The sequence below is a fragment of the Rhipicephalus sanguineus genome, chromosome 10, assembly GCF_013339695.2.
Source record: "Rhipicephalus sanguineus isolate Rsan-2018 chromosome 10, BIME_Rsan_1.4, whole genome shotgun sequence".
Taxonomy (NCBI): domain Eukaryota; kingdom Metazoa; phylum Arthropoda; class Arachnida; order Ixodida; family Ixodidae; genus Rhipicephalus; species Rhipicephalus sanguineus.
In genome coordinates this window covers 68,512,213-68,524,954 of record NC_051185.1, presented here as the reverse complement: position 1 = coordinate 68,524,954, position 12,742 = coordinate 68,512,213, and the positions used below count along the sequence as shown (strand labels likewise).

The 12,742-nt window shown below is 42.5% G+C and overlaps 2 protein-coding genes across 2 annotated transcripts in view; one reads left to right on the top strand and one right to left on the bottom strand.

The window, feature by feature from the left end:
- LOC119372071 (eukaryotic translation initiation factor 4E type 3) overlaps positions 1-7,218 on the top strand; it is a 29,128-nt gene extending 21,910 nt beyond the window's left edge. Inside the window, exon 6 of the mRNA XM_037642526.2 lies at positions 6,879-7,218. Within this exon, the coding sequence (XP_037498454.1) occupies positions 6,879-6,931 (53 nt within the window). The 3' untranslated portion in view covers positions 6,932-7,218. The remainder of the gene's footprint in view (positions 1-6,878) is intronic.
- Positions 260-1,575, bottom strand: LOC119372070 (PRKR-interacting protein 1 homolog). The gene has a single exon (XM_037642525.2). It carries the CDS (start codon positions 1,428-1,430, stop codon positions 447-449), a length of 984 nt encoding a protein of 327 aa, XP_037498453.1. The 5' UTR covers positions 1,431-1,575; the 3' UTR covers positions 260-446.
- Positions 7,219-12,742: the final 5,524 nt, after the last annotated feature.

Here is a 12,742-nt window from a genome sequence, read left to right as displayed (position 1 = left end):
CGGCTGTGTCAGACTTCATGCATTTCCACAGACCTATGTTAGGATGTGCAGATGTCAAATAGAACATCTGTAAAACGAGCCACTTCTGCCATTGCATGAACAGGCTTCCCACCAACAGGCTTCCCACCAAACACGCAAACTATTAACGTAATCTGTTACGAGTTCTTGATGCTCGGTTAGTGCATGCCAAATGTGCAGCCGGACATTATGGGAGTTGTTGGTTGATCGCAGCACCAACTACAACCACAGTAGCACGAACTTTATATCAAAAGAACGTTTCGTTTATTTTTCTGTGTAACAGGCAGCCACATCTTGGGCAAACAAAACTTGCACTGTCATTTCGGCACACAACCGAAGAGAGAGAATCCACGCACACGAAACCACTGCAAATCACTGCAAAACAGTTTGTGGCACTGAAAGTTAAAAACAATCTCGTGCGCACGCAATCACTTTGAAGACTTTATAAGAATTTTTGGTGATCGCCGGCCGATATGGCCGCACATCCCGTGGGCGTGGGCCCGGTTCCCTCGACGATCAAACGGGGGGCCATGGGACGCGTTTTCGCCCTCTGCTGGCTCGCCGGGTTCGGAGCCCGTGGCTGCCTGGGTGCAGATGTCAACCGCGTCGGCCGTTATCATGCGAGCCCTGCGCGGTTCGTGGCCGGTATCACCGTGACCAGCTGAAATCATGCCGTCGTTGTCCGGAGCAGCGAATTCCACCGTGGAGTCCTCGTTAGGCTTAGCACTTGCAAGTGTCGATGTCGTTGCCGCTTCGCTTACCCCCACATCTTGTTCCTCCTGGTCTTCTGGTGAGCTGCTGGGGATTACCTCCGTAGCTGTGGGCTCCTCTGTCGGCTCAGAAGTTGTCGCGTCCTCCGACGCTCGGTTGCCGTCGTCGTTCTCCTGTTCGTCGTCTTCTTCGGACGACGAACTGTCCCCCGTGCCGGCGTCCGCACCCCTGCCGAGTGACGTCTTGCCCGAAGTCCTGCGCTCCTTCGCCTTCTGCTTCCGACGCTGCCGCTTCGCCCTTTTCTTGGCCGTTCGCTCCTCGGCCTCGCGGCGATTACGCTCGACGCGCTCTCGGAACTCGACGTCGAGCAAGTCCTCGTGTGCCCGCTGGTCGATGTACTTCTGGCGAGCGTACTCCTTGCGTCGCAGGTGTCGGTAGACGTGAAACTCGCCCGATCCGGCGCCCGCGCTCGAACCCATCACGTTGCGCACGAACTCCGGAGCTTCGTGCGGCGCCCGGGGCTTGGCGGGCTCCGGTATGACGACGGGACGCTCGGGGTGCTCCATCAGTCGCTCTAGCTTGAGCCGCTGTACGTCGTAGGCGTTCTTGGGCACCACGACGGGAGCTGTCGGACGCGGCGTTTTCTTTGACGGCTTCTGCGTCGTGGGCACCCCGAGCTCTCCGCCCTCGGCGTCGGCCATGGTGTGCGCCGAACGGTCTTCGTGGCGGTGTCGCTAATTCCTTTGTGTACTACTGTGGTTGAAGACCGCAACGAACTGCTGGAGTCCGAGAAACGTTGGGAACAGTCAGCACGCGCACAACGCGACTTTTCGATACGCTCTGACAATTCTACCGGAAAAACAATATGCGACAGGAAGTAGGTGGCGCTGCGCGCGTGTCCTGGTTTTCGCGGTTTCGGTTTCGTTTCTGTCGGCGTTGCCACTTTGGTTCTGTTTCTCGCCTTCGCGGCAATTTTGAATGCTCTGCTCGCCTTTTAAAGCACCGTTTAATTTCGCTTTGTACTTTTTAAAGAATAAATTGGTTTGCTTTCATACTTCGCATTGTTTGGTTTTTTAAGCTTTTTTATCTTGTTTGCTTCTTTTTTTGCGGATGCCAACAGATCGATAAATGGCAATATGCACGTTGAAGCTCTTGTTCGCGTCTCAGCTCTATTTTTTTGTTTGTTTTTTTACAATTTGTGCTCGATTTTAAGCATGCCCCTATCGCTTCAATGTAGAAGGGAATGATACTTTCACAAAGAGCACAGTGGCAGGAAAATTTCACCTGAAGTATTTTTTTAAATGGAACAATTGAAAGCATGCGATCTTGTGCCTAATCAGCTGAACTGACATGCGTATTTGGGTACACAACAAAAGAATCTGCTTCAGCCATCCGACTGATTGCTTTATCCTGATACAAAACTTGAGTTCACGTTGCTGCCATTTCTAAATTTTGCTGTGTTCTATTTTATTTATTTAAAAATATTTCGGTTTTAAAGCAAAATAAATATGTCGACTTATATTCATGATGTATGCACAGCACACGGATGGTTGTTTGGAAAAAGTTGCAGGAAAAACTGCTGTATGGGGTGAGCAGTAATCGAGCATACAGATTTCTTCTTCTATTAATTCACATGTTATACAGCACTGTGTTCAAGAAGAGGGTCAATGTGGGGAGAGTTGTGCAACCGCAAACATAGCAGTAAGTGCCAAGATTCTCCTGCACCGTATTGTGAAAATATTTCAGTGCTCAAGCATATTGTGCAGTGCTCTTTCCTCAGTGCAAACAACAAAGTCTGACTTTAGTTATCTTCACTACTTAGGATAGAAAAGTCACCTGTTCAATGACATTACCCATTGGCAGTGATGGAAGTACTGCTCCGATTGCTCCGAGCTGTTCCAAAAGAAAAATGCTGCTCTGTGCTGCTCCAAAGTGTAATATTTGTTATTAACTGCTCTGAAATGGCGTTGGGGAACTGAAAACAATGAACTTTAACCGTTTGATCATCCAGTGAGCCTAAACGAAACCAAAAACAAGCTGTATACTAGCTGCATGCTAGCAAATTGACAATGCCACGAGTACTGGCACTATACAGGGTGTTTCTTTTTTTTAGACAATACAGATTTTTTGTAAAAATCCTATCGCAGTAATTCTCCTGCTGTTTTCCGACACGAACTCCACGTCGAGGTGGAAATACTTGGCCGCAGTTAAAATGACACTGTTGCGACTAACTAACAAAAACTCGTTAATTGACTTTTTAATTATTGCCTTGAGGGTAGGTGTTTATGTTACAAAGTCTTAGTGCGTGCCAATTTATGGCATATCTATTTTTTTGAAATCGCAGAAGTTGCACATAGTTCGAGATATTCATATTCAAATTTCAAGGTCGAAGTCGAAACTGATCGCGCTCGGTGTGCACAAAGTGCGACCGTTCTTCTATGTCAGACCGGAACTACTCGTCACATGGGAGTGACGAAATTTGAATGATGGCGCGACGCGGCTGTATGTTTCCATGAAAAGCTGCAAGTCATCTCACTTGTGCCCACGCATCACCTTACTTTTGCACGTAGTGTTTGGTGCTTATCTGTTTCTTTCAAACTGTGCACAAGAAAACCACAATATCAACCTTTTCTTTGACTGGGAAGCATATAATCAGGGGCGGCCACTGCGGCACTGCTTCTTGCAGACAGGCAAAATAGTTTTTCGCGCCTCTTTATAGTTAATGAAAGAAACAGATAGGCACCACCCATCATTGCACACAAACATTAAGCTGTCTACTAGTTTATTTCAGAATGCTTGCCGGTTTTTCTGACCAGATTCTGCTTTGGCGCACCTTCATTCAAACTTTATCACTTCTCCGTCACGTGTCATTTCGGTGTTCCGCCAAGCTTTGTGCGCGCCTGGCGCAATCAGTTTCGATTTCTCGATAATTTTCATTTCGCCCTGAAAATTTGATGATGAATATCTCGCACTAGTGGAACTTTTGCGATTTCTAAAATATAGATAAGCCATAAATTGGCACGCACTACAACTTTGTTATATAAACATCTGCCCTCAGGTCAATAATTAAAAAGTTAATTAACAAGATATTGTTAATTAGTCGCGTCAACGTCATTTTCACTGCGGGAAAGTATTTCCGCCTCGACATGGTGTTCATGTGCGAAAGCGACAGGAGCCTGACTGTCATAAAATCTTTATAAAAAATCTGTATTGTTTAAAAAAAAAACCCTGTATATATCTGAGCTGTATTTTTGTACCTGACCAGCAGACTATTTTTGTGAAATGTATGTGAGATCACTTCGTTATCATACTGATTGCAAAGTTCTGCTGTGACAACTTTGATGTGTTACTGATTGCATTTACCACTTTATCAGCTTTGACCTCATTTATGCCACAAGAACTGGCATTTTAAGTGTATAGCTCATTTAGCTTTTTTTTAATTTTCAGTGCTGGCTATTTCGGTGAAATATGAAAATAACATTGCGATATTTACATGTAATTGTGGCTATTTTTATAATTTGGTGCTCAGCCTTATCACTTCTATATCATTTCTGCCACAAGTACTTGTATGTTAAATATATGTAGCTCATACTTAGTATTCAGTGACTTAGTATTCAGTATTCTGCTTGATTATTTGTTTCTTGCAATTTGCAGTGATTATTGTATGTGGAATATTTTTAATAATAAATAATATTTATGAGATGCTTAAATGATGCTTTAAACCCCAGGAGTCGTTTGGGATATTTTGCCACCTGCTCCAAAAACACCAATGGCTGCTCCAAACTAGCATTTTTTCTGCTTCGAAAACACTTATAACTGCTCCCAAGTACTATTTTTTCTGCTCCAGAATCTTCTCCAAAAAAAGCAAAATGTCACTTCCATCACTGCATGGGCGGCATTAAAATTTCAGTTGTAATTTCTCGATTATTTAAAGGCTAGCAGTAAATTTACTTTTTGGCTTGCCCAACGTGTAAGTTTTGTTGCTATTTCGTACTTGTATATTGGAATATTGACTTAAATTGTCCTTGCTTATGCATAAAGAAAAGATTGAAGACAAGCTTAGAGGTTGTAGATGCTTCCATGAGGCATGCTGCCTCCTAAGATCATATATATGAGAAAGGTGGCACTTAGGTTCTTGCTAAGCAGAATATGCTACAAAGCCTCAAGTTTGCAGATTGTTCTAAAAGATATGCTTCTCAAATTAGTGCTCAATAATTCTGTGGCCACCATTGAAAATCACTTTTGGAAGTTATTGATGCAGTGCCAGCTACATTATGCTAAGCAGTTTGGATTTTTTTCTCAACTAAACTCCGCATCACTGGCATCATATCAGCATTAATCAAACTACTTGAATTTTTGGGTTTAACACCACAAAGCAGCACTGCTACTATGAGATATGCTGTAGTGTAGGGCTGCCAATTAAGTTTACAAAAATTAAGTTTGATAACTGTATATGCTAGAAGCCGTGATATGATTATGAGGCATGTCATAGTGGAAGATTTAAAGGGACCTTTAACTCACACTTCGGTGGCCAAATTCAGCATTTCAGCATGTTTCTTCTGTCACTTCGAGGTAAATGCAGCAGGACTTACGAGAAGTTGAGCTTAGTTATAATATAATAGATGCCTTTCCCACAACTTTAATAAACATTTAGCTGTGATCCCGATCCGATGGTTTTGTGTCTCCATATTGTGAATATGTTCAAGTCTACCCTGTACTGTATGCTGCTTGTACGTTGCCTCCATTCAGTGACATGCAGTGGCAAGCTCATTAAATTAATTGTATGACTTACCTACAAAGAGGAAGCTACAGCAGCTCTTTACAAATCAGTAAATGCTCACAGGGTCCCTTATGCATTCACCTAAGACCACTCGAAGGCAAAAGCCATCTTCTTGAGGGAATAGTACGGATAATTGAAGGTGTTCGGCCTAAAACGCATTCTAGTCCACTCTGTCACAAGCACAACATGTTAACATTTGTGAACATCTTTATACAAAAAATAGCGATAATTATGATAAATTGAAATATAACGCGGTCGCATTTCACGATGCTTATTCTCGAAAACAACACACATGCAGCTTTAGACACATAATATAGTACTGCAGTGAAAGAATACAGGCAAACTATGGTACACAAACGCTAACGTATATGATCCCTCAATTACTGAATGCACATCCCACAATTACCGCTATAATGCAATAGAGCCGCTCAGTAATTGTGTTTAAAAGGAAAATAGATACATATCTACTAATGCTTCAAAAGTAACATTTTATTTCTAGATGGCATTGCTTTGGTTGTCATTAAAATTGATGTGTATGAATATCTGCCATGTTTTCATTGAGTGAATAGTAATTGCATGATTAGGTATTCAATAAGTGTGAGTATTTGCACATATTCCTTGCTTTGTGTCATTGAAAAAAAAAAAATGTTATTATGCACTGTTGTTATAAAACTGAATCTTGCAGACAGGTCTCGAAGCGTGAATGTTCTTCTAACAATGTTTTATGTATTGTTATCAAAAATTGTGTAACTTTGGCTGCTTCTTTGTTAACTAATTTGCCAACCCTGCCCTCTTACTTTACATGTGTGATCAATGTTCAGTACACTGTACTCTGTAACTGATTGAGTAAACTGAAAGCTGTTTTTCTTCTCAGCCAATGTAATGATCCTCCCCTGCCCCCCTCCTAAAGCTTTCAGCACCTAATGTGGTTTTGCGCTCCCTTCAGGATCGGAGGCAATGCAAGCTTTGTGCGCTTCACTTCACTTGGCGCTGCCTCCGTGATCAGCCCACCTTTGACCAAGCAATGATGACGTCACAAATTTTGGCTATCTGTAATGTCATGATGACATCATATGGTGATGGCATCACGTGGTGACCTTTAGCATCAATTGCGTTGACGCCGACGCCGAGAAACACCGATGGTCAATTTTCGCGTTTGATGAGGCATATAAGGCTGTCGCCTTAGATGCCGCATCGCAGATAAAAAATTCCTACTGTTATCCAGTTAATTACAGGTTTTGCAAACCACAGGCATAATGCGAAAGCAGAAATGAGTCAGAAATTATTTCAGAAGGAGAAGAAAGCTTTCCAGTTAGACTTGTTTGTGTTTTGATTGACAACGCAGTGTTTATTTTTGTCTACCTTGCAGCTCACCAGTCCCGGTTGGCATACGAAGGGGGTCACAAAAGGACGTCCCGCTAGTCAGTACAGCAACTACCGTCCACAAAGGCCCACTGTTGATGCCAGGTGCCTGTAAGGCCCACCAGTTTGGAACACTAAGCATGGCAGCCAGCTTTGCCCTGTTGCACCGCTGCATATGTTCTTTATCGATTAGATTTACTAGCTGTTGTTACCGGTTGTCGATAGGTGAAATAATGGGACTTCCTATTTTTTTATGATTCATATATGTTGTCACTAAGACCAGTGCTTCCTTGATGACCGTAGAACAAAGATATTGGCTAAGACAGTGCCATCTTGTTTGTTATACAGTATGCCTTTCTTTTTCTTTGCTTTAGTGCCAGCCTTGACATGTTTTTGGTTAATGACTTTTGGTTTAGGTGTAGGTGACATGAAGCTCATGTCACTGATATGCTGGAAGGAACTGGGGCCTGATTAAAAGACACGGCACCGTGACTGTTGGTTGCAATGGGCTTGCTAGCTGTGGCTTTGCATGTGCGCAAAAGTATTGGTTTCTTAAAGCTGCGGTAGCATTCCTTTTTGTGCTTATTTTCAAGGAATGTTGCTCTACGTTTAGAGGCCCAAGCACTAGCTTTCTCACAGTGTTGTTAGTGAAGTCAGTGTTTTACAGGAGGACCATAGCAAGGTCTGAAAATTTTTAAAATTTTTACATATTTTAAATGTTGCAGCTAGGGAATTTGTACATGAAAAACAGAAAGTGATTGTCGGGCAACCTTCATGCCTCTTGAGAGACTTTATTGGGAAATGGAACATTCGCATCGTGATAGCCCACATAGCCTTGGTAATCATATCAGTAATTAAGTGTGACCTAAAACTTAGTGTTTTAACGACTTCGTGAAAGTGGAGTATTTTCTTCTTCATGCCTGATTTAATACCATTGTAGTGAAGCAGCGTGCAGAGTCGTAATTATGAAAATAAGCAGAAATTACTGCTAATTACTCCTTGGCAACTGACCCAGTGATGTGCCACACAAGTTAGTCCCATTGCTTTTCTCTTAAAGTACATTACATGCAGGCATTGCACAATAGTGTACTTGCAAAGTGTATTTTTAGTTGAAAACCTTTCCTGACACGTTCTTCGCATGCGTGTTGACTCGCAACTCGCCTGTCTTTTTTGCTTGTTGAATATAATCTCGGTGAAACAATTTGTGGAGGTTTAGCAGCCACACATACTTCCATATGGAACAGCACAGCTTCAGTGACCTTGTGAACGCTGCTTACTGTAAAGGTATTCTTTTTAGAATGGCAGTCTCTTTTAGTTTAGGCATAGTATTGCGGTGCTTCCAAAAGCAAATATCATAGTTTTTATCCTACAACGCTTAATTCCATTCTGCTCTTTACTATTTTTGAGTTAGCCTCGAAGTAGTTGATAGAAAGAGACGGGAAAGAGAACAAGCTTCAGTTAGATGTCGAGCAGCTAACGTGTCACAAAGCTCGCCTGATTGCCGGACAATTTGGGTTAGAGATCATGCCAAATTCTCCTTTTATGGTGCAGATTGACAAATGTGTTTTACGCTCTATGCATAGCATTGTGGTCAGTTGATTTGTTTCATGGGTCTGTGTGCTTTGTTGCTTTTTGGGATGTTACGTTGTCGAAGTGACATTTGAGCCTTGTAGGAGGTGCTAATCCATAATGATGGCACCCCATAAGCACTTGCTGCTAGTTGACCTGAATGCTAAAAGGTGAAGGCATAAAATGTGTGTGACTGCACTCGTCTAGCTCCAGCCTTTACGTGCATGCAGTAATAAAATGTGCGTTCGTCGGCACGCTATGCAAGGAAAAGGCCAAATGTGCATTGTCTTGCCACCTGTAGTGCCTTGAATGAAACCCTGAAAGAAAATATCACTCACTGCCGAGAGAGACACCTGCGAAGGGCAGAGCATGTCCTTAAGGCATTGTCCTTAGGAGCACGTCCTTAAGGCCCTAAATTTTTGACATAAATTGCAAACAAACTGGCCTTGAACAATGGCCAGAAATTTTAAAACCTCCAGGTTAATTCATATACGGGTGTGCCCTATAATTAAAGTGTTGCTACCGCACTCTGGAATATCTCTTCTATGGCTGCAAGTTGTAGAACGTATTTTAATGCTGTAAAAAAAATGTTTTGTTCACTTAACTTTTTAGTCGCAAGAGCTGAGGTTTACTTCAGCTCTTGCGACTAAAACTTTGTGGTTTTAGTCGCAAGAGCTGAAGTGGTTTACGTGCTTTCTCGTATGACCGACTGTAGCAGTAAGGCTGTGCTTGCGCATTTAATACTATCCTTTGCTAGCTGATTATTAATGTGTTTCTTTCCTTTTAGAACATGGTTTTCTGAAATTTACTTTAGGTTTTGTGAGAAAGACTGTGATAGGCCACATTATGTATCACATAAACGGGTATTATCATCTTTAACTTGCCTTAATTGCAGTTAGCATCAAGCTGATTATGGCACTTGCATACTCCGTGCTATAGTCATTGGCATGTTTATGACTGCTAGAAAGTGGCCTTTTACATAACATTTGCAAAACCCCTTTATTCTATATTAGTCTTTTTAGCAGCGTGACAGCCTTCCACTTGTAGCCATAGATGAAGACTTTTTTCTTTTTTTTTTGTATCTGCAGCATGTGCAAAATGCACTAGGGATTGTTTCACTAGCCATGTGTATCGGAGAGTACAAAATGTTCAGGACATTCAAGCAATGTTCATATAGTTTTCTGTGTAGTGTTTGATTGAACATTGTGTTTGTATATATAGACAAGCATGTTCCTCCAGTACTGTAACTCGTATTTCTTGGCCCTCCAGTTGTGGGCGTGTATATTTTTGCAAATTATGTACAGACCTAAATACTTCATTGGGAAGGTTCGCTGGAAATTTTGCGCAGGTGGCAATAAATGACAGCGCCTCCTTTGAAGTCCTTTTTTTTTTCAGGGTAGAAACAAATAAAGGAATCTGTTCTAAAAAATGTCTTGTTATTCCTTCTCAGCTAGGTAACCACAATGCCTCTAGCAGCGCTAAATGTTTCTCTTTTTCTTTTCATGGGACCTAGTGAAATTGTTTTTCAATTGTATGGGCTGTGAGCAAATTTGGATTATTTGAAACAGTATTGATGGATACACATTTCTTTTTAAATTGTTTCTTTTTTAACCGCTTAGTTACATCCCTTCATTATTACCCAACAGCTTTTTGCAACAATTGCTCAATATTAACTGCTCATAACTGCAGTTGAGTTATCACCATCGCACTCCGTATTTCGAGGCTGTTAGTCGTGCCCGGATTCGTCGAATAGTGGTCGGATATTGAATCTATTATATCTCTATAACCATATCTAATCTATATCTAGTCTACATCAAACACGTGCAACATTCTTAATCTCATTCAAAGGATTCCGCAGCTCATGCCCTCGGACTCTTGTAATGATTGGAACGTCGTGGTACGTTTGTGTATTGGCATTTTATCGGGTTATTTAGCGAGTTACTGCAGCCATTTATAACATTCGGGGAGCGGGCTCGCCATTATCTAAAAGCTGTTAATGATTGTCCACGTGTTCGTTTGCATAACGGCCTGAACTGTGCCCATGTGTTCCATGAGCACGGCTCTTTCCAGACCCCACAACTGCAGCACAGCTGCGCACTGCAATGAAGCGTACCAATATTCGAAACAACCGTCTATCATGCAGTGAAGCGTACTCCGTACAACCCACATCGTGTAGATCGAATTACCAGCATATTGAACTGTTTTGGGATCCCCTTCAGATTCGATATATGCAAATTCTATAATGTCGTGTGCAGCCAACACTTCCTAGAAAAAAGGAGAAGACCTCTGGACAGCGGAGTGACGTCACGCAGGTCAGATAGTCCTGGATGTTGGCTACACATGGTCGTTAACTCCATATAAGCAGCGCCTTGGCGCAAAATAAAATTAAATTTGCTCGCTCGTGGTACACGTAGAAACTAAAATGTCGCATCTACAGTTATGCACGCAGCTAGGCTGGGAAAAATGGTCACAGTTTATAGCCTTATGTCTTAAGGAGGCACTTTGTTTATGCATGTAACAAACCATTTTCTGTATGAATTTAGCTAATGCTGTTTTTAATCATTGTGTTGGCTGCGACTTCCAAGAAAATGAAGAGCATGTAGAAGTACAAGGTGTAGAAAGAACTTTATATTTCAAACCACATTGAAAGAAAATTCAAAACACGCACTTTTGTACACTGCCCTTGGGCTGCATGCTTCCGTCATCATACTCGCTGTTGGAGACATACAACACTGACGAATGATCAAGCACAAAATTTTTTCTCCAGCACAGGGCCTTTATGCTTGTAAAGTTATTTTATTCATGGTCTTTGTGATCTTGCATAGGCAGTTCAAGTGCCTTTTGGAGTTCAGCTTGTCGGCGTGACCACTTTTCACTTGGGCGAGACGAAATGTGCAACTGTCTTGCGACGAGGAGTGTATGCAGGGCAGTCTGGGAAAATACCTCATATGGTTTTTTAAGCATCCAGAAAATGAAAATGTTTTTTTTCCCCTTCTCCCTTCATATACACCTTACATAAAAATAAAAAAGAAAGGAAGCAAAATACTGATCACAAACACAAAATGTATTTATTTATCACAAAGTGAGACAGCTTTCTCATTGCAACATCTTGCCGAAAAGACTTTCGGCACTTAGGAACTCAATACCGTTTTACATTTTCATCCACATAGCTTTAACACATTACTATATCAGTGCCATTGCATGTACTTCTCTGCATTAAAAAATTTGCATGTTATCTGGTATGTCAGTCTTTGCCAGTGTCCTCTCTGCTGTCAAGGCAAGACGACATTGCTGCACCGTTGTCTCGTCCTTGTTAAGGCGTCTTTATTGGTAAACGCTGAGGCTTTATTAAAAATAAGCCATCGTATTAAACTTCAAAATAATCAATGATTTTCAACTACAATCCAAAGCTGTTAGCACACAGTTCGAGTCACATACTTTATGGTCCTCCCACACAAATTTTTCACGGAATATAAAATATTGCACAATGACGATGTAGCCATGGTTCAACGTCATGTCTCCAATTGTGACCGCCCACTTTCAGGCTGGTTTCAGGGATGAAAACTCAAGTTGATTTGAGCGACCTTCAAGGGTCAATGCTGACTGCAAACATTGGCACAGCTTCGTCGCACTGTACGGTTTGGTCGAAATTATTACTGCATATGCTCCATCTTCGTCACTAGTGATGATCACATCATCGATGGAAGCAAATGAGGCCGTGTTGTAGTAGACGAACTCTCGTGTCGTAGCCTTGGGAGAGAGCGAGACGAAACTTCATTTTTGTCCTTGCTGGGGTCAAGGGAGGCGGAGGCAGGTAGCTTGGCCCTACCGGAGCCCCACTTCCTCAGGCGGCAGCAAGACCTTGAGTCTTGCCGGCGTCTTCGGCCAGCCCAAAGGTGGTCCTCCGGGCATGCGCTGAGCAGGCTAGCCTCCCAGAGACCCTTGATCAGGGCCTCGGTTCCTCTTGCAAGGAAGTCATCTTTGCTTCTCAGGGACAGAAGTGGAACCATCTGGCATGGCAGTGCCAGCATAAGGAACAACTTTAGGAAGATCTTTGACCAGGACCTCAGTGGTTCTAAGGAAGTCATCTCTCGCTTTTCATAGAACGAAGCGGCTGATGTAGAGGGAGCAGTGAGTGTCAGGGAAGGCTTTAGGATTGAGGTGTCTCTTTTCAACTTAGTGGACACCTCGATCACACTCCCTGCGGCTCCTCGCTAACCTGAAAAAGAAAATGACACAACTGTAATACGGCGACAGGAAACACAGGGGAACAACAAACTTGTCAGTGCACCGATTTTGCCA